Consider the following 22,775-nt stretch of genomic DNA (forward strand, 5'->3'; position numbering starts at 1 on the left):
TAGTTATAACTATAACACACAACATGGTATAACCTATATTGTTTTGCAGTTTGAAGTGTCCAATTGTTTCTAAAATATGAATAAGTTAATTTTGTATGAAATAAAGCAATGTATGAATGATTTGAACCTGGCTCTTGTATTGGGTCACTTGGTGGTCAAAAAGAGAAGGTAGTCAAGAAACCATTAAGTCATATACTTAAAGTTTAAAGTGCTTTATTAGCAACGAAGATTAAACATGTTTTACTTTAGGCTGAATAGGCTTCCCTAGCCTGAACCTGAGCATAGCCTAGTTTAAAGTGCTTTATTAGCAATGAACATTGAACATTTTTACTTTAGGCTGAATAGGCTTCACTAGCCTAAACCTGAGCATAGCCTATTTTATGAACATTGAACATTTTTACTTTAGGCTGAATAGGCTTCACTAGCCTAAACCTGAGCATAGCCTATTTTATAAAGTGTTGATAAGTAAAACTTTACTTACTTACTTTACTTCACTGACGCTGTCAAGCCACGGGTTTGTTTCTTCCCACTCGCGTCTGTACCTTTGTAGGAATCTGGAGTATGGAGTATTGTCGGTGGAGTATTGTCTTCAGACGACATTTTTAAAGCGCACGGTTTGCATCTGCCTGGTGGAAGGAGGAAGTTCAGTGATCACTGACTGTAACTAGGCAACGGTGATTGACAGCGACATGCAGTGCATATGCAGACAGGGGCCGGGCTAGCGGAGAGGAGAGGAGAGGAGACGAGACAGTAGGCAGAGCGTAGAGCGCACCACAGCCGCAGCGACTGCGAGCCGCCTCACAGGCGGTCCTTCGTGCCTCTCCCTCCTTTTGCTGTCTTTTCCTGTGTTTTATTTCATTCATTATTGTTAAATTCTGTGTTGAGGTTTGTGTGACAGACCTTTATGGGGCATTTGGTTAAATACGGAACAAACCGCGTTCCGTATTGGTTCAATACGGAACGCATCTTTTAATTGTCCAATACGGAACGATTCCGTATTATACGGAACGGGTGGCAACCCTACTCCCATCTGAAAATAATTTGTTCCAGGAAAACAAAAATACGCACAAAATCTAGTAGCCTAGTGCTTGACTTGACTTTAGACATCAATAGTAGCGATTGTATTTTATTGTCACATTAAAGGCGGAGTCTTTTTGTGAGACTGCTGCAACTTTAATTCATTTCCCAGTTTTTGTTTCATCGTCAGTGTTGAGTTCCTGTGTACAAGTTAACCTCTCAGTCTCTCCTGTCACAGAACCTTTGTTGTTGACGCTATCTATCAAACATGTATATCAAGAATGTTCTTCTTTTAATGACTTTCTCACTTCTCTGTCTGGGTGAGTGACATGACTTTATATGTAGCCTATCAATTAAATGACAAATAAATAATACAGGCAGTATTTCTTTGTAAGTTAAGAGTGTTTCTCAAATGGGGTAAATGTACCTCTAGTCTACATGACTACATTTCAAGATTTTCTTATTATTTTTTAATTGACTTGAACAACTGTTACTGACTGGAAAGCAACATGTTGACATCAAAACTGAAATGTTTTGGCCACAGTTTAAAATAAATCCGCTAAGGAGGCAACTCTTTCACTATTTATTTGTAATATTCTTCAAAAGGTGGATTTTTCACCTTCAATTGTCTATGAAAAATGTTGGGGTAAAAGGAGTAGTAGTAATACGACTTATTTTCTATCAATTACACATGGAGTTTTTCTTTGTTTTTGTTGCATTACTAAGCCGATAATCTTATGACCGACTCAAAAGAATCTCCATGAATTCAATGCTTTACTGGGGTTGATATGAAAACATGTTCAGTATTGTCTTTAATCTGTCTCTGTGAGTGACAGGACTGTATGTATAATGAAACATTGAATGGAAGCATTTCTTTTTAAGTTAACACACGGTTTTGATGGTTCTGTTTTATTGTAAGAGGCATTACATTTTTGTGTCCTACCATTACAGATTCTTCAAATGGATATTTCTTGAGTACAGTCAATTACTGTTTCTACAAAGACCAAGGTCTTGAGGAAGTTGAGTTTGACGTAGGTCATTATTTTAACCAGGAACTAATGATGCTCTGGAACAACACTCAAGGCAACTGGACAGGATACACAGCCAGAGGCATAGAAGTGGCAAACACATGGAACGGCAATATGGAAAAAGGTTACCATACAGCAGTGGAGGATCTGCTTTGCAAGATCAACGGAGCAGCCATCAAAACAGGATTAGGTAATTGGGGAAACAATAATCCGATGTAAAAATACCAAATGTGTCTTCCTAATGTGTTATATTGTTATACCATAACTTGTTAATTGTTCCAGGTGTGCTGACAGCTAAACCGAACATGGCAGTGAAGTCAAAGAAGCCGTCCAGTGGCAGTCATCCATCCATGCTTGTGTGCAGTGCATACAACTTTTACCCCAAACAGATCCTAGTCACGTGGCTGAGAGACGGAGAGGAAATCACTACAGGTATCAGTGACTCTCAGGTGTTGTCTGATGGAGATTTCTATTATCAGTTCCATTCCTTCCTGGAGTTCACTCCAACATCAGGAGAGACCATCACCTGTATGGTGGAACACCCCAGCCTCACCGAGCCAATGTTTCAACACTGGGGTAAGAGTGTTTTATGTGTGTTTATTGATTTATGTATGATTCAATTCAATTATTTTATTGTTATTGAAGGAGCAACATAATTTAAATGTTCAACTTGTGAGTTACTACTGCATTAAATAATATCCAAAATTATAAATTAAGAGTTGGTGAAGTTGCACAGGGTAGGCCTACTTACAGTACTATTGAGATGTTTCTAAGAGAAGATTTGTGTGAACATTTCAGACTCCTCCCTTCCTGAGTCAGACAGGAATCAAATAATAGTTGGATCAATTGGTTTGCTGCTTGGCCTGGTCTTTGTGTTCACTGGATTGATCTACTACAAGAAGAAGTCTGCAGCACGCATCACTCTGCACCAAGGTGAGAGGACTGTAGACAATGACACCTATTGTACATACTGTAAGATGACATCCTTAACTCATTAACTCATCCAGTGCCTATCCCGAACAAGTTCGGCTTTTCAACGGCAAAAAAACATTTTTTTTGCTTTTTTTTTTACTCACCCTGAGCTGCTTGGACCAACGTGGGTGGTCCTGGCTCGTCCAGCGCTTCCCAACGAGCCATTTTAGATGGTCTGACGATTTATTCCATTGAAAATGGTTTAAAATAAAGTTTAGACCCCCCCAATGTTCACCGAATATTCACTGTCGGCAGCGCGACGTATTCCAGTGTGCCGATCCCGAACTAGTACAGCTTTTTTAATAAAATGAATAAAATAATCTGAGGCCGCACCAAGCCTGGCTCTAAATTTAAAATCTAGGCCGTCGACCGAAAGCCCTTTCCACCGGCCCGTAATCGGGTAACGCCGCCGCATCGCGCCGCCGAATCCAATACAAAGTCACATCTTTAGAGAGCATTTTCTCTGAACTGTGTTCTAATCTTAGCTTGAACGTTTTATTTACGGCTTAAATCGCCGAATATCTATCTTCTAAATGAGCTATCAGCAGATCTGTAGCCATTTCATCCGGGTCCTTTTGATCACAAGCACAAACATGTACACGCACGTCACTGCCACGTGGGTCCCTGTATGTTACTACGCTCGTCTATGAGAGAGACCCTGGCCACTCCACAGACCTTGGGCGCCCCCAAGTGGCCCGGCACTGGAAGTGTTAATAACGTGGGTCAGTGATACTCAAACTCCGGCCCTCGGGCCACTTCCGGCCCGCGACACAATTTTGACTGGCCCACCAGCCTAATGTCCTCGAAGTCATGCATCCAACAAGCTTTAAACTGAGCGGATTGGACCTTGCATTCCCGAGATAATGGCCAAAACATCTTGAAAGCGCCAAGCCATACAATAATGCACATTGCACAAGAAAAAGAGAGAAGTTATCAAGTAATGTCATTTTATCAAAAATAGCAGATCTACAAGCTCACAATGCCTCGCAGTACTAGTTTTATCAACTGGCCTTTTTGAAATTTTTGTAATGTGGCCCACTGGTGTGGAAGTTTGAGTATCCCTGACGTAGGTTACTGTTTCTAAATTAAAGGTGATACACCATGCATTTAAAAAGTATTTATGTCATATTGTTTATGTCCCAAAAACGTTTTTCAAAAGGTTTGAGGCTAAATTACCACTCCTGAATAGAGAGCCTCTCCCCCCCCCCCCCCCCCCCCCCACCCAAAAAAAAATCTTTATGAAAAAATGAATTTTTCTTTTATGATGACGTCACAATCGATGACAACCTTCGCCTTCTCAAAACCAGAGAAAGACACAACGGTTAGAAATGGGACTTTGTGAGGATAGAAGGTGCTAGTGGGACCCCAAAAAAAGGTTTTAAAATAGGAAAAGTGAAATTTCATGGTGTATCACCTTTAAAAGAAAATGAGGAATCAAGGGCAAACTGGTTGGGCTGTTTTCAATAACATTTTCCTCAACTCTGATGATTGTTTCTAATTGTTGTGTTACTTGGGATGTTCTTGTTTTAAATCAAATGCAATACAAATCCTTTAAACAAAGTGTTGTACATTTATTGTTCTATAATACTAGTAAGACACCTGAGGGTGGAATGCGACCTCAGGGTGACATGCGACCTCGCCGTAAAGGGCGAGGTCGCGCCAATTCTTGACTATCTGGCCAACCACAGCGTTTCTCTGACGATTCTAGTTGTTATCAACCCTAGGAGACACGGGGAGAACATGCAAACTCCACACAAAAAAAGGCCCTATCGCCAACCTCACCTAGGGTGTGAGCGATAGGGCCTAAACATGGAGATGTGGAGAACACTATATATGGAGATAGTCCAAACCATCATGTCATATGGGACTACCGTCATAGACAGTAGAGTAGCCATTGTTAGGCCGGAGTCAATGGCTGTCTGTCTGACTGTCTGTACAGGAAGTGATGTCACATGACATACTTTTTATGCCCATATATGAGTCATTCTGTACCACATCTCCATGTTGATTTTTTTTTTATGATGACGTCACAATCGGCAGATGACGTCACAATCGGCAGCAAATCTGGATAGCCTGTTTTGAGAACACGTGGGATACTTTTAACCTTCGCCTTCTCAAAACCAGAGAAAGACACAACGGTTAGAAATGGGACTTTGTGAGGATAGAAGGTGCTAGTGGGACCCCAAAAAAGGTTTTAAAATAGGAAAAGTGAAATTTCATGGTGTATCACCTTTAAAAGAAAATGAGGAATCAAGGGCAAACTGGTTGGGCTGTTTTCAATAACATTTTCCTCAACTCTGATGATTGTTTCTAATTGTTGTGTTACTTGGGATGTTCTTGTTTTAAATCAAATGCAATACAAATCCTTTAAACAAAGTGTTGTACATTTATTGTTCTATAATACTAGTAAGACACCTGAGGGTGGAATGCGACCTCAGGGTGACATGCGACCTCGCCCTAAAGGGCGAGGTCGCGCCAATTCTTGACTATCTGGCCAACCACAGCGTTTCTCTGACGATTCTAGTTGTTATCAACCCTAGGAGACACGGGGAGAACATGCAAACTCCACACAAAAAAGGCCCTATCGCCAACCCCACCTAGGGTGTGAGTGATAGGGCCTAAACATGGAGATGTGGAGAACACTATATATGGAGATAGTCCAAACCATCATGTCATATGGGACTACCATCATAGACAGCAGCCATTGTTAGGCCGGAGTCAATGGCTGTCTGTCTGACTGTCTGTACAGGAAGTGATGTCACATGACATACTTTTTATGCCCATATATGAGTCATTCTGTACCACATCTCCATGTTTAGGCCACACAGGTTCGCTCCATTTCTCCATGTATTGGTCCAAATGCCCAACGTCGAGCTTGACAAGGAGGATACCGCACATTGTACCTCATCCACCCTTTCTTCTCTCTCCTTTTGGTATCTTTATCCTCCTCCTCCTTTTTTTCTTTTTTATCAGAGTATTTTCAGAGTATATGCGACCTTCGGTCGCAATAATGATGTTTTTGTTTCCAACAGAAATTCCTGTTGAAGACCTTCTTCCACCTGGAGAGATGGATGAAGCTCCAGGTCCTGTTGAAGAACTCCTTCCACCTGGAGAGATGGATGAAGCTCCAGGTCCTGTTGAAGAACTCCTTCCACCTGGAGAGATGGATGCAGCTTCAGACCCAGAAGTGTAACTGCTGCATGTGAGCTGGTCTTATTGTAATGCTCTGAACCATCATTATGTACTGCTGCAATATTGCCTACAGAGATACATTTAGCTCATTATTAGAGCAAAGATAAGTTACAGTATGTGCTTATTCTTTTTTTTTTGGGGGGGGGGGGGGGGGGGGGGGGGGGGGGCTTTTTGTGCCTTTATTTTATAGTACAGTAGACTGACAGGAAATGGGGAGAGAGAGATGGGGAGTGACATGCGACAAAGGTCGCCCGGATCGGGAATCGAACCGGCGACGCCGCAGGCATTGATGCTGAAATGGCAATGCCTATATGGTATGCGCCCTGACCAGTAGGCCACCGGGCGCCCCAGTAAAACTGTCTTTTACTGTATTTGCTTTGTCACTATTGTTTCAGAATGAAATGCAAGCTGTAGGTGTAAATATTAGTTTTCTCACCTCAAATGTCTCCAGACAGTTCAGGACTAGAAATGTATGAACCTGTAAGTGTACCTGTGATTTGTTGAGATTGGAACAGATTATAGTAGCAGTGACAACAGATCAGGTAGCTTGGGGTCAATTTCGAAACTCTTTAAGGAGTGTTCACATCAAACTTTGATTCTGCCTATGCTTTTCAATGGGAACAGAGCTTGTTGTTGGCAAGCATTGGCAAAACAAGTTCAGTGTGACTGCTACCTTAGACAATGTGCATTTTAATTGTACAACCTAAAGTTCAAGAGTAATAGTGGGCTTTTATATCACACACACACACACACACACACACACACACACACACACACACACACACACACACACACACACACACACACACACACACACACACACACAAACAAACACACACACAAACTTCGGCCTGGCAGAGGTAAAGGGAAGAGACTCGTGTGGAAAACAGGAACTATTTTAAAATGTTTAACATTTTGTTGACAATGACTGAAGGGCAGGGCTTATTGAAAAATCAGTTGTCATTTGATATTTGATTGTTTTCTTATTTCTCCTGTTTTGTCTTATTTTATTCATAACGCTTAGTGAAGTGTCTAGCAGTGGTGGAACAAGTAGTCACATTTTGTAAAAGTAGCAAGTATAGCACAAAGTTGCAACTAAAAGTCCCATATTCACATTGTCCAAATATACATAGGCCTACAGTAACTTAAATGTACTCAAATGTTTTAAGATCGTTTGAAAATCAGATCAACAAGCTCCCAACGTATCTACCTATGGAAGCACAAAGTGCTCTAAAATCCCCATGTAGATGGCTGTGTTGACTGAACTTGATGAAGCACAGTGTGGAGCAAAACCTGCATTGCATTGTATTGCTGGTGTTGGTTGACCAAAAAAAGCCTAATATAAGAAAAATAGATTTTGTCTCAATGTGTTTTTACTGGCTAAATAAAGTTTAAAAAAAAATAATAATAATAATAATAATACAAAGATATTACTGTTTTGTATTATTGAGACCATAAAGCACAAAGGTGAAATGTGTACTTTAACAGCATGGAGTTTATGTTTGTCTGTATTTTGTCTGAGCTATGCATTAAACCAAAAGTTCTTGGCACCATTTCTTGTAAACCTCCTACACCAAACACCTTCTAGTTTGAAAATGTTGAATGTTTCAAATGAGGGGCATCTCTCTCAAACTGGGACAAAATGCCATTTCTACAGGCAGGTCAAATAATATGAAATATAAACGTTCTCGCCAACAGCCTTCTGGAATATTACTGTTCAATTAGAATTACAAAAAACTAAAATTAATTGCTATAGCAATTGTCCTGTACCTCCATAAAAATAAACCTTATACCTGGTGTAATATAACCAGAGAAGATAAGGAAGCTGGCACTTATAAATAAGTCACACAAGGTTGTTTGAGAAGGAATGAAGGCATGAGGAAGAAAACAGAAACATAATAGAATACGGGTTAGATGCCAAGAAAAACTACTAAAAACAAAATATCTTCTTCCATCTGTGAGCATCACTTTCAGTCATGCTGTAGAAACCCTGCTTGTCTTGCTGTGTTGGATAGATGTACAACACTCACGTGCACAACACGTGCACAACACACCATAATCAGCACTGATTTACTGTCATCAATTGGTCACTATTCTGTCCAGTGATTCTTCAGATCTACGAGTTCCAGTCTGGCTTCAGAGAGTCCCATTCCACAGATACATGCCTCATCTATTTGAATGATTACATCAAACGTGAAATTCACGATGGCAAATATTGCGGCATGGTCATGCTGGACCTCCAGAAGGCATTTGACACCGTCGATCATTCTATTCTGATCGAAAAACTCAAAGCTATTGGTCTTGATAGCACAGCAGTGAGATGGATGCACTCTTACTTGGTGGGGAGGGAACAGATGGTGGAAGTCAACGGAACCCTGTCCCCCCCCCTCCCAGTAAACTGTGGAGTACCTCAAGGGAGTATACTAGGACCACTGTTGTTCTTAATATACGTAAACGACATGTCATCTGCTTGTGACTGCAATCTGTTTCTGTTCGCGGATGACTCGGCTCTCCTAGTCTCCGGCAGAGACTTATTGCAGGTTGAAAAGGCCCTTAACTGTGAACTTAACAAGATCTGCACCTGGCTCAATGACAACAGACTCTCAATTCACCTAGGCAAAACTGAATGTATCCTCTTTGGATCTAGTCAGAAACTTAGCCTAGTTGAGAACTTCACAATTAAAGTAGGTGACACTGTGATAGAAAGAAAAAACTACATCTGCTACCTGGGTTGCATCCTGGAGGCTAACCTATCCAGTGAAAAAATGACCACCAAGGTTATCAATAAAGTCAACCAACGAATTCGCTTCTTGCAAAGGGTTGCCCCGCTGATCAATACTAAATCCCGAAAGACACTAGGAGGAGCTCTTATTGGGCCCCTCATTGATTACGGAGTCCTTGTCTGGTATCGCGACGCCCCAGCCGCCTTAAAGTTAAAGCTTCAAACAGCCCAAAACAAACTAATTAGGGTTGTGCTTGGTCTCCCTCCTCTGACCCACCTTACCGATCATCACCACGAAAGCGTGGGATGGCTCAAAGTAGCTGACAGAGTACAGCATCTTGCAATGGGCCTGGTGTACAAGATACATTACACCTCCAAGATTCCCATGTACCTGACAAACTACTTCTTAAAGGTCAAGGATGTTCACGACCACAACACCAGAGGCAGCTCCACTAATCATCATCAACGTAGATTTAACACTAAACAAGGCTCTAACTCGTTCTCCTGCTACACCATCAACATGTGGAACGCCCTTCCTCAAGCCCTAAAGGAGAGCAAATCCCTAGCCTCCTTCAAAATTGGTATGAAAAGTCACCTTCAGACAGCTGCTACCCGTGACTTGTAAATAGACTAAGCCTAAGCCCCCATGCCCCCCCCCCCCCCCCCCTTTTTATTATTCTTTTTTCTGCCTTTGTATTTGATGTTATGCTTTTGAAACTGATATTATCCTAGATAAAGTACTATGTTCTATCCGTCTGTCTTTCAATGTTATATGAGATACTTAAAGTGTGGTTCCTGTGGAAATAAGCCTCGGCTTTCTAGGATCTCCTTTTAGTTGACCTTGTACCAGTGATTTGTACTGTCATGAAACTGTACTTTTTTCTATTGCAAACTTCTAATAAATTCTTCAATCAATCAATCAATCAGAAGGTTTAAACTGAACCCAAAGCTGGTGTTGTCCAACAATTCAAGGCCCCAATACTTAATGTACATTGTCATCAACCTGTATGTTTTTGCCGTATCAACCTCTCTCATACACTGGAGCTTTGAAAAGGAGGAAGCTACAGGTTGTTGTGATATTACCAACAGCATAATGTTTTGTTCATTGTTGATGCCAGGGTTAGATGTAGTTCTTCCTCATTCTCAGTCTCACAACAACATTACATTGTCGTCACAGGAACGTTCTAATAAACTGGGTTGCAATCAACAGCAGTGTGACATCATCGATACCTGGGTGTTTTCCCTATTACACTTTCCTCAAGTGGAGATTTTATTCAGGTCTGTAGGTTTATAGCTTACTTAAGGTGCAGACAACAACAACAACAACACCAACTTAAAGGATTAGTTTTATTTTACAGGAGATATAAAGTTACTACAACTAAAGCTAGGACAGAATCAAATAGAAAGACTTTCCAGCTAAATCACAATATTTGTCTGGTTTATATTCATCATCATCATCATCATTCATTTCTAGTTCTGCTAATGAATAACATGGGGTTTGGTTAAATACTGTATGTTTGTCTTGCTGTTTTTGTGTGATTAAACTAAAGCCATACTGTAATCAAACACAGTTAAGATTCCAGTTCAAAGTTACATAAGTACTGTTGGACAACTTCCTCAAATAAAGATTCAGTTGAGGAATTACATAAGCAAAATACAATTTGAATACATTATTTGTAGTTCTGCATTTCATCATAATGAAGAATAAAAACATCAACAATTTAAATGTTTTGTCATTAACCACCCTGCAACTTCCCCCTTTAATGTGGACTGTAACACAGACTGTAGCACGATATAGAAGCAGAAAATATGTAAATTGATACGTAAATATAAGACACATACATCTGTTTACTAGTTATTAAAGGGGCTGTAAGGCCGCGTTCACACTAAAGCGTGATATATCGTCTCTGTGTCGTTTGAGAATTCTCTATGGAAGTCACATGGTTTCGGAAGAGACATGAAACCTTGACATGGAGACGATATATGACGTTACTGTTTGTAGGAAGCCTAAGTGATATTTCTTTGTTTTATTTTCTTGGTCAAAAAGAGAAATCTCTGACAGCAACTATTGCTATAGAGTAACAGGTATATCCCAGGCCTCGGACACACATAAAAACCAAATTACCTGTTCATTCCTTCAATTAATTCCCTATGGAAGTCACATGGTTTTGAAGAAGCAGCCTTGCTTTACGGCTGCAGTATTAACGTGCTTTTTATGTGTGTCCAAGGCCTCAGTCTCTCCAGATACATTTTCAATTTGGTTGCCAATTTCATCCAATCAGGGGAGAGAAACCTTTTTATTTTATTCAAAATTTTCATTAATAATTTCAGTTATTTATCAAGTAGAGTTTTTTTTTCTTTCTTCTTAACATATTTTTCCCTGTATCCTTTGCTTTCTCTGCTGGTAGGATAACATTGGTATCCTAACTTGAAAATCTCTTTTCTGTTCGCTAAAGAGCTGTAGAAACAGAGCGAGCCAATTGTTACAGAACATACACCCTTTAGCAATGATAGCTATTTAACAGTTTTGTGTTATGGTTTGTTTAATAACTTGTTTAATAGGATACATCATGAGCATAATGAAGTAGTATTGAAGGTCAGTTCAAATGTTTAGCTTTAACCAGGAGGAATGTTCCAGTAGTGATGCCCAGCAGACCCAGAGTCAGACCAACTCCACAGAAGACAGCTGGAGCAGAGCTGCTCTCACTGATGTCAGCCTCTGTGAATGTTAAAAACATATCAATGAAACACACCTTTTACACACTAGCACCACATCCATACTAAACAGAACTATTTGAACAATATCCAAAATTCACACCTAGTGTGAAGTTAGCGGTGCAATAAATGAGTTAATTTCATCAAGCATCCCGCTGGCCAATCAAGGCGCGTCCTGCGAAGCTTGGCCAATGAGAACCTGGGCATACAACACACTTTGAGCCATTTGTGCCAAGATGTAGGCCACGATGTAGGCCAGGCTTCAAATGTTTTGGGAATGAAGAGAGTAGTGCATCCGTGACTCAGGTGCTAGACAAGCAGAAACATGAAGAAGATCTGAAGATCGAAACGTTGACCAGCAATAAACTTATGGAGCTTAACCAGTGTGCAGACTCTAAATGTCCTTCTTCAAATGTTTAGGGGCCCGGACATTTTTGGGGAGCGAAGATATTTTGGGAACCGGACAAAGCCAGATGTTGGAGCTCAGCTCCGTCCAAGAGCATCGCAAAGGGACTAAGAGACAGACAGACGGGGACAATGGGACAGGAGACCTATCTATGGAATGTCAATTTCCATAGACATTCCACCCAGACAACCACTCTACACATTTGTTTATATTCTGATCTCGTCTTTATACTGTAGGATGGATGTGTCATTGTGTTTGTCCAACCATAGTATTATTAGTGTGGTTGCCATAGGCAACACACTAGACTTTTTCCCAGCAAAGTGAACCTGTGTTTTGTAAACTTTCTGAGTAACGTCATCCAGGTTGGGTGGCTGCACAACAGAAAAGTGAAGCTTTTGGTCATGCTTCACTTGACATCACAATATCTAATATAAATAGTAAGATGTAATTCATTTCCCAACGGATTCCTTGTGACTCCTATCAAGGCAACCACACTTGGTACATAGACTTAAGACTCAAGTTACCGGTACTTGCGCCAGCAAAGCGTGCAAGTACTGCGTTCGGCTGCGTATGTAGGTATGTAGCCGTGTGTGTTAAGCCCGTAGCCCAATCAGGGACCTGCATTTCTGGCAACGTCATCATTAACAGCCAATGAGAGAACAGCATTCTTGGTGCTTGTCGTCAGTTTTGAAGGGGAAACTAACACAGAAATCGCTAGACTTAAAGCCAACAAATCATTATTTCGAACGGTAAAGTAAATTATAATGCTTTGTGCCTTTTACTATCTTGTGTTCTTGATCATGCTAGCCGTATTTTATACTTTACTATTCAGAAATTGCATTAAATTTGCGATTTCTGTGTTAACTTTTAGCAGGGTTATACCCTTCAAAACGTGACTTCAGCACCAGGAAGTTGCTGAGTGGTCGGGCCGTGAATAGGGCTAATTGGTAATAATATGGCTATGCCATTTAATTCCTCCCCCCACATCTCGGTGTTGCCACTGCTGTTGCATCCTACTGGGTCACAGGAGCCACAACCGGGAAGAAATAGCGCCTCTATCCGATTATTATTATTATTATTTATTTATTTATTTTGCAATCTGGAGCATTTGATAGTTTTAGGATACATTATTACATCATTACGTCTTTGAACTTGTAAGGTTCTCTCACCCCAAAACCTGGTCTGAGGCTCCTGCAGAGCTTCGTGCTCCACAGTACAGGCATAGACATCTCCCTCCTGGGGGGTGAAGGTCAGGGTGGAGATGTGGCGGTAGGTCATCCCATCAGGATTAGGTACATAAGAGAGAATACGATCTTCCACAGCGACTACTACGTCATTCTTGGTCCACTTCACTTTGATGGAAGGAGGGTAGAAGTGGTCGACAAAGCAGATGAGTGTGTTTTCCGTCCCGTTTATCACTTCATCTTTGGGGTAGATCACCATGGTGTCAGGGGCTTCTGAGGGTTAAAGCCGAGGTCAAAAATTAGGCAGTGCATCTTAAGTGTTTCATCAGTGGACCATAAAACAATGACCTGTTGGTTCAAAAACAATGTCCTTACCTTTGGCCTCGGGTCCTTTGTCTTTGTCATTTAGATATCGTAATGGTTGCATAACATCTGGACATTCACCTCTGAATCGCTTTGCTTCTTCCGCGAAGGTATAGGGAATATGAAGCTGAGATACAGCTGCTTGGACCCTAGTAGGGTACACTACCTTTTCTTTCTCAAAGTCTATGTAGAAGACTTCATCACCATCCTGTGTCATGGAGAGCAGGGTTTCTCCAGACTCAAAGCACCCATAGTTGAATTGACTCACATGACTCTCTAAAAAAGAAGAGGTTTATATTTTCATGTTAGCACTTACAGTCATTGTATGTTATTCAAGACACTCTTTAACACATTATTATCTTAAAATAAACTGGTTTATTAACCACTAGGGGGGGCTGGTTGACAGATTGTAACTTTTTTTAAAAATTCCTTGCCCCCCCCCCAACCTTCAGATTTTTTTGGGTGATTCCCCCCTGCGTGACTTGAAGAAAATGCATGGCCCCCCCTCCCCAATAAACTATATATATAACTATATATATATATATATATATATAACTATATATATATATATATATATATATATATATATATATATATATATATATATAACTATATATATATATATATACATACGCACGCACGCACGACACACACACACACACACACACACACACACACACACACACACACACACACACACACACACACACACACACACACACACACACACACACACACACAGACACACACACACACACACACACACACACACACAATATAGCACCCTATTTGACAATTGATTGATTGATTGATTGATTGATTGATTGAGGGTACAGAACAGTACAGTTCATTGATACAAGATTAGCCTCGGAAACCCAGGCATTTTATTTTGGCAATAGGATACAAGATCAACTAAAAGGACCACAAGAAAGCTTTTGGGATTAAATGTGGGTCTCTTTGTACTCAACTAATACAGAAAGGGTCCATTTGGTTCCACAACACTCAAAACAAAAGAAAGATTGAGCAACTGTGAACTATTTTCCATGATATAAAATCTAAAATCATAGTTTAAAACCAAGCTGTTTCTCCTATACCTCCTTCCCTGCCGAAAGCCTTGTTATTGCCTTGAACTAACAATATTTGACAGATATGACTGCTTATACATTTCAGTCTCAGGCCACATTCTCATACATAATTCGGTAGTCAGTGCGAATTATGGGAGGGAAGAAGTTGCAACATTCTTGCATATAGGATACGTTTGCTCCACTTTGTCAACCGCAACAAGCCTTGCTTAGTCCACGTCTGTCCACGGGACATGTATGTATCCAAGCTGACTAATAATGCATCCTCCATCTCCCTGTGAATATTAATTCTTCAAGTTCAACCACAATGTAACCAGGCGGTGACCAAGCAGGGTAGCCTAGCCCTATTTACCTGCGGTCAGAAACGGGCGATCAAAAAAAATAGAACGAGCGGCGGCCAGCAGACTCGCAAAATCTTGCAATAAACCAAACAGTAACTTTTAGCAAGATAACGTCTCTCTCTCTCTCTCTCTCTCTCTCTCTCTCTCTCTCTCTCTCTCTCTCTCTCTCTCTCTCTCTCTCTCTCTGTGTGTCTCTGCGCTCCGCGCATGAAGCGTCTCCATTTGGACATGATTTGGAACAGAGCGAGAGAGAGATGGATTACGTTTTGTTCTTCTGGTTTAAGTTCATCATGGCTCGGTCAATTATGAAGCGATTAAAACAAATAAAACATCACCTCTTCCTTGGAAAGCCTCACTTCCATGGACTGTATTGTGTCCCTATTACATCTAAAGATGTATAACGTTGGCTGATCTACCAGTGCGCCATGCAGTGCGCTCCCAAAATGGACATTTCCCGACATTGATTTGCTATATAAAACCATATTTGATAGATATAACTATCATCTACAATTACTTATTGTAGAGAACGTTATAGGCTATATAGGGTATTTTAGCCTAGCGCGCAATGCCACCCTGGCAATGCTGATACGAAATTAATATGGCATTCATATTATTCAAGTTATTATACAGCCTACCAAAAGCTGTATGGTTTAAAGTAGGCCTAATTAATATACGTATAGGATATACTGCAGCACTCGTGTGTAAAGCCCTGTGTTGGTTCTTCTGTTCGCTTCACAATCACTTTTGTAGAATGCAACACAAACTCGAAGCACTGCGCTGTCAGCGCCGAGTCGTTTCTTGTGGGAAGATTTACAGAAGCGGAATATACCAAGTTAATCAGGGGGAACTTGATAAATATAGGGGAGTAAACACGTATGAAAAATAACAAAAGAAAACATTTTTTTAATACAAAATTCAACAAATTAAAATTGCATGGACCCCCCTCCAGCCAAAATAAAAAAGTCATGGTCCCCCCTGACAATCAAATTATTATTTGAGAACCCCCCCTCGCTATGGACTATACCCACCTTAAGTATTAGACGAACACTCCCTTACTGCCTCTTTAACAGTAACATCATTCTTGCTTTTTTTAATCCATCTAGATTACTTTGCTTTGTTGACATGGAAATTGTGACTCTATAAACCATGTTCAAACCCACTGTCTAAGAGTTAGGACTTTGGGTGACTTGCAAAACTAGATTAAGAATAGTTAAAAAATTAAACATGCTTACTTTGTGCGTAGGTGCAAACAGCTCCGGAGAAAAGGAGAATCATTTCAAAGTACATTCTATTGTCTTGTTGAAGTGCTGCAGTATCTACTGTGTGAACTCACTCATACATTGAGGCGAGGCTTTGAAAAGGAAGAAGTCATTTGATCTCATTAGGACACTAAGAGGAAATATTTCATGCAAATATTTGCCTCACTGTTACGCCCACAGGGCCTAGGGGTGTTTGCGGGGTAACAAAGGCAAGGTGGTATATATGCCAAAAGTAGTTTTATTTACAATAATGCACAAGAGAATAACAGGTAAATGTAAATTTAAAGGTTGCCTTCCTTCAGTGGTGAGGCAGGGCGGGGCGGGCACCCGACCTAGGAAATAAACAAACACAAAATCGAATATTTGCTTTATTCTTTTTATTTTTTATTGTTTTCTCTTTAAAAAAGATATAGTTTATAAAGCTTGGCTAGATAGGAAGTCATAAGAATGAGTTGCCAATGCCCCTGGTGGATGAATTTGTTAATGCTCTACCAGGGGTTCTCAAACCTTTTTAGGCTGTGACCCCCAAAATAAACATATTGTAGGTATTACATTTAATGTGACTCGGTTCTGCAGATAAATATTGTGAAAATAGCAGATCTACATGCTCACAACGCCTCACAACGCCTCACAACGCGAGGCGTTGTGAGCATGTAGATCGGCTATTTTCACAATTGAAGTTGAAAATTAAAGAGTTAGTACAAAGTTCAATTGATTAATACCTTCTTAAAAACTCACCCTACTTTCTATCATCCTTTTACCCGATCCAATTTTGAGAGAGAGAGAACCTAGGTGATCAGCCTAAATATCTCCTCCGTAACAACTTATTGATAAGTGAGACAAGAACTAAGTCCTACCCTATTTTATCTATAAGCTGGGAGCTCCCCGTCCGAACTATGCTCTGAGTTATTTGGCTGATTTTTCTACCCATCTATTTTACCAAGTATCCTGATGCTATACTAATTCTTGTTCGGAGACTCTACCGGTAAGTCCCCATTTTTAGAGTGGCAGAGCCAATAGTAGGTATGATAGTAGGTATCAATAGATTTCTAGGTGTCTGTCCTCAGCGCATAAGAGCCAGAGATTTGCTCTGTACACCACCTTTTAAGGGGCCACCAAAGCCTTCCTCTCTCTACTCATTAGACCTATCATATCATAGCATTGGGGTCCGTCCATCCTATATGGGTGGACTCCAAGGCCATTGTCTCCACCCATACCCTTCGGACATGACGGAGCTATCACGCTGACCCAGTCCTTTGCCCTAGTTATTAGATCATGTCCTCACATCACCTCTAATATAAGCCCTGAAAAGCCAGCAGCATGGACCCCCTGTTTATTACACTCTGGAAGGGAATACCCTCCTTTACTAACAGATCCCATTCTTTTATGTTTCCCATCACTCCATACAGTTAACATGATCATCTCTTTTTAACCACTATAGTAACATCATAACACTGTTAGTTGATCTTTTGACATTGTTTGACACTGTTCGCTCTTGATCACCGCCCTGCTCCTCTCCGCTGGAGCAGGAGACAGGAAGTGAAACATCGGCTAGCGCGTGGCACAGAGAGAGAAGTGGCTCTGCTCCCAGACAGGAAACAGATGTCAAGAGAAGAAGTGACCTAATACTGATGCCCTAATAACTAAATACAAATGATCTTACCCTACAAATGAAAGTTACAATAAAAATGATAAACGTGCTAATTAAGACATTTATAAGACAATGATCAAAATTATAAGGCTTGATTAATTATACTATCATTATATATAACCTCTGATTATTCCTCATAACTGCTGTATCCTGAGTGACCAAGTTACTTCTGCATTTGTTAGGGTTTCATTTCAACCAAAATTCCCCCAATGTCTTCATAACAGGATGCTGTCTCCTGAGTGACCAAGTTACTTCTGCATTTGTTAGGGTTTCATTTCAACCAAAATTCCCCCAATGTGTGTCTCTTCATAACAGGATGCAAGTGTGTGGTAATCTGTCCTGTCATGTCTGTACATTTCTCGTCACATTTAGCCGCATTTAGCCTTCAACAACAGAATTAAGGGAAAACAGGGTTGAAACGCTGATATACAAGCCCAGTCTTGGAGACAGTGTGTGTGTGTGTGTGTGTGTGTGTGTGTGTGTGTGTGTGTGTGTGTGTGTGTGTGTGTGTGTGTGTGTGTGTGTGTGTGTGTGTGTGTGTGTGTGTGTGTGTGTGTGCGCGCACACGTACGCGCATTTTCTATGATTTTTTTTAATGTGTTGATGAATTTGTAATGAATCTGAATTGTATGACAGAAACAGTAAACCAAATGCATTTTCTGGTGGATATGATTATACTCATTTGCACATCGTTTACAGCTCCTCTGTAAAGTGTTGGAATAATTGTCTCCACCAGCCGAAGGCATGGGGGAGAGTGTTTTCCCGTCCGTCCGTCCGTCCGTCCGTCCGTGCGTCCTCGCAGTTTGTGAGCACCTAATCTCAGTCGCCGTTGGCCTGGTCGCTGCCAAAGTGAGCACACACATTCCCTGGATGCCAATCTAGAACCTCTGCCCTAAATTTTTCAAATGGGCCTTTTCTAGCGCCACCTAGTGGCCGATGTTCGCAAAACACATTTCTGTGCACTACTCTTACAGATTTTGTCCAAAAATCCTACAAATCGGTAGGCAGTATCTCGACAGTCATGTGATCGACACGGATCTATCCGAATTTGCATATTCCATCCTGATTGGCTAAAATTGGCTTCCAAAGTTTGTAGGATTGAGCCGTTTTGAACAAAATGCCTCAAATCACAAACGCAAAGTGCAATTATCATGAAATCGCGCACACACACATTCCCACTAGGCCGAGAAAGAAATGCCACTTAATTTTTTTTAAATCAGCCTCATGGTGGTGCTATAACAGGCCGATTTGTGGTTTTACCTATAACTCCACCGATCAGTTTCAAACTTTGTAAGCGCACTCCCTAGAGGCTAAGGATAAACCTTTGCCCTGCATTTTTCACATCAGCCTTTTATAGCGCCACCTTTGGGCCGACTTATGTAAAACGCATTTTTGGATATTACTCCTTGAGATTTTATCCAAAAATCACGCAAATCGGTACACAGTATCTCTATAGTCATGTGATCAAGTACGATCCGTCTGATATTTCATATTCCATCCTGATTGGCTAATATTAGCTTCCAAAGTTTGCAAGATTGCTCCGTTTTTGAACAAAATGCCTCAAATCATCAACCATGCTTGCGATTACCGTGAAATTTGCCACACATATTCCCACTAGGTCAAGGAACAAATGCTACCTTTTTCACATTGGCTTGTTATAGCGCCACCAGCAGGTAGACTTTAGCAAAACATATTGTTGGAACAATGCTTCAAATCATGCATGCAGCGTCCGATTGCCATGAAAGATCTAAGGTGAAGAACACATGCCACCCTTTTTACATTGGCCTATAATACAGTAGCACCACCAGGACGCACGGCCTGGTGGAGACCTGTGCTCGGAAGAGCACTGCTTCTAGTTATAGCTTGGATTTATATTTTGCTTTTCATGAACTTTACATCCTATTTTACATCCAAAACAAACAACAAACAAAGAACCAAACAAAACAACATACTGCCATAACCCTGAGAGAATAGGTATTTTCACAGCCAATGTTGGAACATGGCGAATCTCCATTGGGAGAGAGAGCTCCACAGGGTGTCACATTAAAGGTGGAGTCTCATTGTGAGACTGCTGCAACTTTCATTCATTTCCCTGTTTTCATTACATTGTCACTGTTGTTGAGCTCAAGTTAACCGCTCAGGCTCTCCTGGCACAGAACCTTTGTTGTTGATGCTATTTATCAAAGCATGAATATCAAGAATCTCTTTTTTTTAATGACTTTCTCACTTCTCTGTCTGACTCTGGGTGAGTTACATTGAACTTTATGTGTATCAATGACATGGAAAAAGACATTTCTTTGTTAGTTAAGACATTGTTAAGACAGCTTATAGGCAGGATTCAAGTTTGTTACCAGTAGTGTTGAACCAAATTAAATAAAATGTATTTGATTTGAACAACTGTTATTGCAGGGGCGTCATTTGGGCCTCCAAACATTTCTTTCAAATTAACATACGGTTTTGATGGATGTTTTATTTAAGCAATATTACACGAGAGGGTGTGCATTATCACGCCAGCCTTGCTGCAGGAAAGAGCCGAAGGTGAGTTCTGTATGCAGGGCTGAAGTGCAAATAACCCTGATAAGGCAATATTGTAATATTGCAATTTCACGGTTGCCCTTAAAAAAACACGTCAACTTCATTTCATTGTAATTAAGATATTCGATAGGAATTTGTAATTTTTTAATGCCTCATTTAGCTACTATATCCCTGAACTTCACATGGAAACCGCTAGCCTATAGCCGCCTAGCATACTGTAGTGTGGGGAGAGGGAGAGCTTCAGCTCTTTCTCAAAAAGCACAGCTGAAATCTTTGTTTGATGAGACCGTGCAGTAGTGCTCATTGTTTGCACGGGTAGAGAGACGTTTCAACCAATCAGATTGCTTCGTCGGAACTACCTGTTGTATAATGTGGCATTAATACGTTTGTGTCCTACATTTACAGATGCTTCAAATGGATACTTCTTGAAGCAAGTCAGTTACTGTTTCTACAAAGACCTTGAAGGACTTGAGGAAGTTGAGTTATACATGGTTTTCCATTTTAACCAGAAACTAATAATGACCTGGAACAGCACCCAACTCAACTATACAGGATACACAGCCGAAGGCATAGCATTTGCCGACAGAATTAACCGCGATCCTTGGGAAAAAATGATAAAAGGAGCACAGAAGCAAATGCTGTGCATTAACAACATAGCATTGTTCAAAACAGGATTAGGTAATGGGGGAAACAATAATCCCATGTCAAAATGCCACATTTGGCTTCCTAATGTGTTATATTTACATATACCATAACTTGTTAATTGTTCCAGGTCTGGCGACAGCTAAACCCAACATGGCAGTGAAGTCAGTGAAGCTGTCCAGTGGCAGACATCCATCCATGCTTGTGTGCAGTGCATACAACTTTTACCCCAAACAGATCCTTGTCACGTGGCTGAGAGACGGAGAGGAAATCACTACCGGTATCAGTGACTCTCAGGTGTTGTCTGATGGAGATTTCTATTATCAGTTCCATTCCTTCCTGGAGTTCACTCCAACATTAGGAGAGACCATCACCTGTATGGTGGAACACCCCAGCCTCACCGAGCCAATGTTTCAACACTGGGGTAAGAGTGTTTTATCGTGTGTTTATTGAATTATGTATGATTAAATTCAGTTGTTTTATTGTCATTGCAGGAGCAACATAATTTAAATGTTCAACCTTTGAGTTACTGCATCAAATAATATCCAAAATTATAAATTAAGAGTTGGTGAAGTTTCACGGTACTTACTATTACTATTGAGGTGTTTCTAAGAGAAGATTTGTGTGAACATTTCAGACTCCTCCCTTCCTGAGTCAGACAGGAATCAAATAATAGTAGGATCAGCTGGTTTACTGCTTGGCCTGGTCTTTGTGTTCACTGGATTGATCTACTACAAGAAGAAGTCTGCAGCACGCATCACTCTGCACCAAGGTAAGAGGACTGAACACAGTCACACCTACTGTTGACATAAGATGACATCCTTAACTGATTAATAATGTAGGTTACCGTTTCTAAATAAAAAAAATGAAGCAATTGGAGGCAAACTGGTTAGGCTGTTTTCAATAACCTCTTCCTCAACTGTGATGATTGTCTCGAACTGTTGTCATATCTTTTGAAATAAGAAAATATTTGTAATCGTAGTGGAACATTCTTGTTTTAAATCAAATGCAATACAAATACTTTAAATAGTGTTGTACAGTCATAGTTCTAGAAAATAATTATTTGTATTATTCCAACAGAAATTCCTGTTGAAGACCTTCTTCCAACTGGGAGGATGGATGAAGCTCCAGGTCCTGTTGAAGAACTCCTTCCACCTGGAGAGATGGATGAAGCTCCAGAACCAGAAGTGTAACTGGTGCATGTGAGGTGGTCTTATTGGAATACTCTGAACAATCATTATGTACTGCTGTAATCTTGTCTGCAGAGATACATTTAGGTCGTTATTAGAGCAAAGATAAGTTACAGTATCTTCTTATTCTTTCATCTTTATATGATATTACAGTTTACAGTTAAGGTGTTTAGCAGACGCTTTTAATCCAAAGCGACTTACAATAAGCAGGTAATACGGGTAAATATAATAAGCAAGATAATATGTCAGTACATTAACAACAATATAACAAATGCTGAGGAATATAAATCTAGAAAAACAATAACATAGGTAGACCTCGCACCTAATAATAAATTTAAAAAAAATTCTAAAACCTAAAATTGGGGGAGTGTTACAGTAGTGCTATGGGTTTAGGTGGAGTCTGAAGAGGTGAGTCTTCAGTCCACGGCGGAAGCCAGGTAGTGAGTCTGTAGTTCTAAGTGCGACAGGGAGTTTAT

At 40.5% G+C, this 22,775-nt stretch overlaps 3 protein-coding genes across 5 annotated transcripts in view; 2 read left to right on the top strand and 1 right to left on the bottom strand.

Moving 5' to 3' along the window:
• The window catches only part of LOC308283737 (cytoplasmic phosphatidylinositol transfer protein 1-like), a 230,222-nt gene that overhangs the window by 95,027 nt on the left and 112,420 nt on the right, over positions 1-22,775 (top strand). The gene's annotated exons all lie outside the window — the stretch shown is intronic.
• On the top strand, positions 1,087-21,376 carry LOC308283742 (rano class II histocompatibility antigen, A beta chain-like). 2 transcript variants are annotated; one of them, XR_013961964.1, is made up of 6 exons: positions 1,087-2,235; positions 2,328-2,621; positions 2,844-2,978; positions 6,050-6,219; positions 20,873-21,145; positions 21,240-21,376. XR_013961964.1 is itself a non-coding variant. In XM_080724215.1 (5 exons), exons 1-4 carry the CDS (start codon positions 2,076-2,078, stop codon positions 6,208-6,210), a joined length of 750 nt encoding a protein of 249 aa, XP_080580341.1. In that variant the 5' UTR covers positions 1,087-2,075; the 3' UTR covers positions 6,211-6,219; positions 20,873-21,371. The 2 variants fall into 2 exon arrangements, 1 of the variants encoding a protein (XP_080580341.1); XM_080724215.1 differs by having other exon boundaries at positions 20,873-21,371.
• Positions 10,382-17,384, bottom strand: LOC308283746 (H-2 class II histocompatibility antigen, A-U alpha chain-like). 2 transcript variants are annotated; one of them, XM_080724226.1, is made up of 5 exons: positions 17,020-17,384; positions 16,255-16,373; positions 13,612-13,875; positions 13,222-13,509; positions 10,382-11,650 (listed from the first exon to the last, which is right to left on the bottom strand). In XM_080724226.1, exons 2-5 carry the CDS (start codon positions 16,307-16,309, stop codon positions 11,529-11,531), a joined length of 729 nt encoding a protein of 242 aa, XP_080580352.1. In that variant the 5' UTR covers positions 16,310-16,373; positions 17,020-17,384; the 3' UTR covers positions 10,382-11,528. The 2 variants fall into 2 exon arrangements, with proteins under 2 accessions (XP_080580352.1, XP_080580351.1); XM_080724225.1 differs by having other exon boundaries at positions 16,255-16,613.

The sequence above is a fragment of the Nannobrachium achirus genome (genome assembly GCF_963921795.1).
Source record: "Nannobrachium achirus genome assembly, chromosome: 4".
NCBI lineage: Eukaryota > Metazoa > Chordata > Actinopteri > Myctophiformes > Myctophidae > Nannobrachium > Nannobrachium achirus.

Excerpts from the sequence above, each read along its gene's own strand:
- LOC308283742 (XM_080724215.1), top strand. The coding sequence starts at position 2,076 with ATGATGCTCTGGAACAACACTCAAGGCAACTGGACAGGATACACAGCC. Across the intron at positions 2,236-2,327 it reads AGCCATCAAAACAGGATTAG|GTGTGCTGACAGCTAAACCG; the intron begins GTAATTGGGGAA and ends TAATTGTTCCAG. Across the intron at positions 2,622-2,843 it reads GCCAATGTTTCAACACTGGG|ACTCCTCCCTTCCTGAGTCA; the intron begins GTAAGAGTGTTT and ends TGAACATTTCAG.
- LOC308283746 (XM_080724226.1), bottom strand. The coding sequence starts at position 16,309 with ATGTACTTTGAAATGATTCTCCTTTTCTCCGGAGCTGTTTGCACCTAC. Across the intron at positions 13,510-13,611 it reads CAAAGGACCCGAGGCCAAAG|AAGCCCCTGACACCATGGTG; the intron begins GTAAGGACATTG and ends TTTAACCCTCAG. Across the intron at positions 11,651-13,221 it reads GCCTCAGACCAGGTTTTGGG|AGGCTGACATCAGTGAGAGC; the intron begins GTGAGAGAACCT and ends TAACATTCACAG.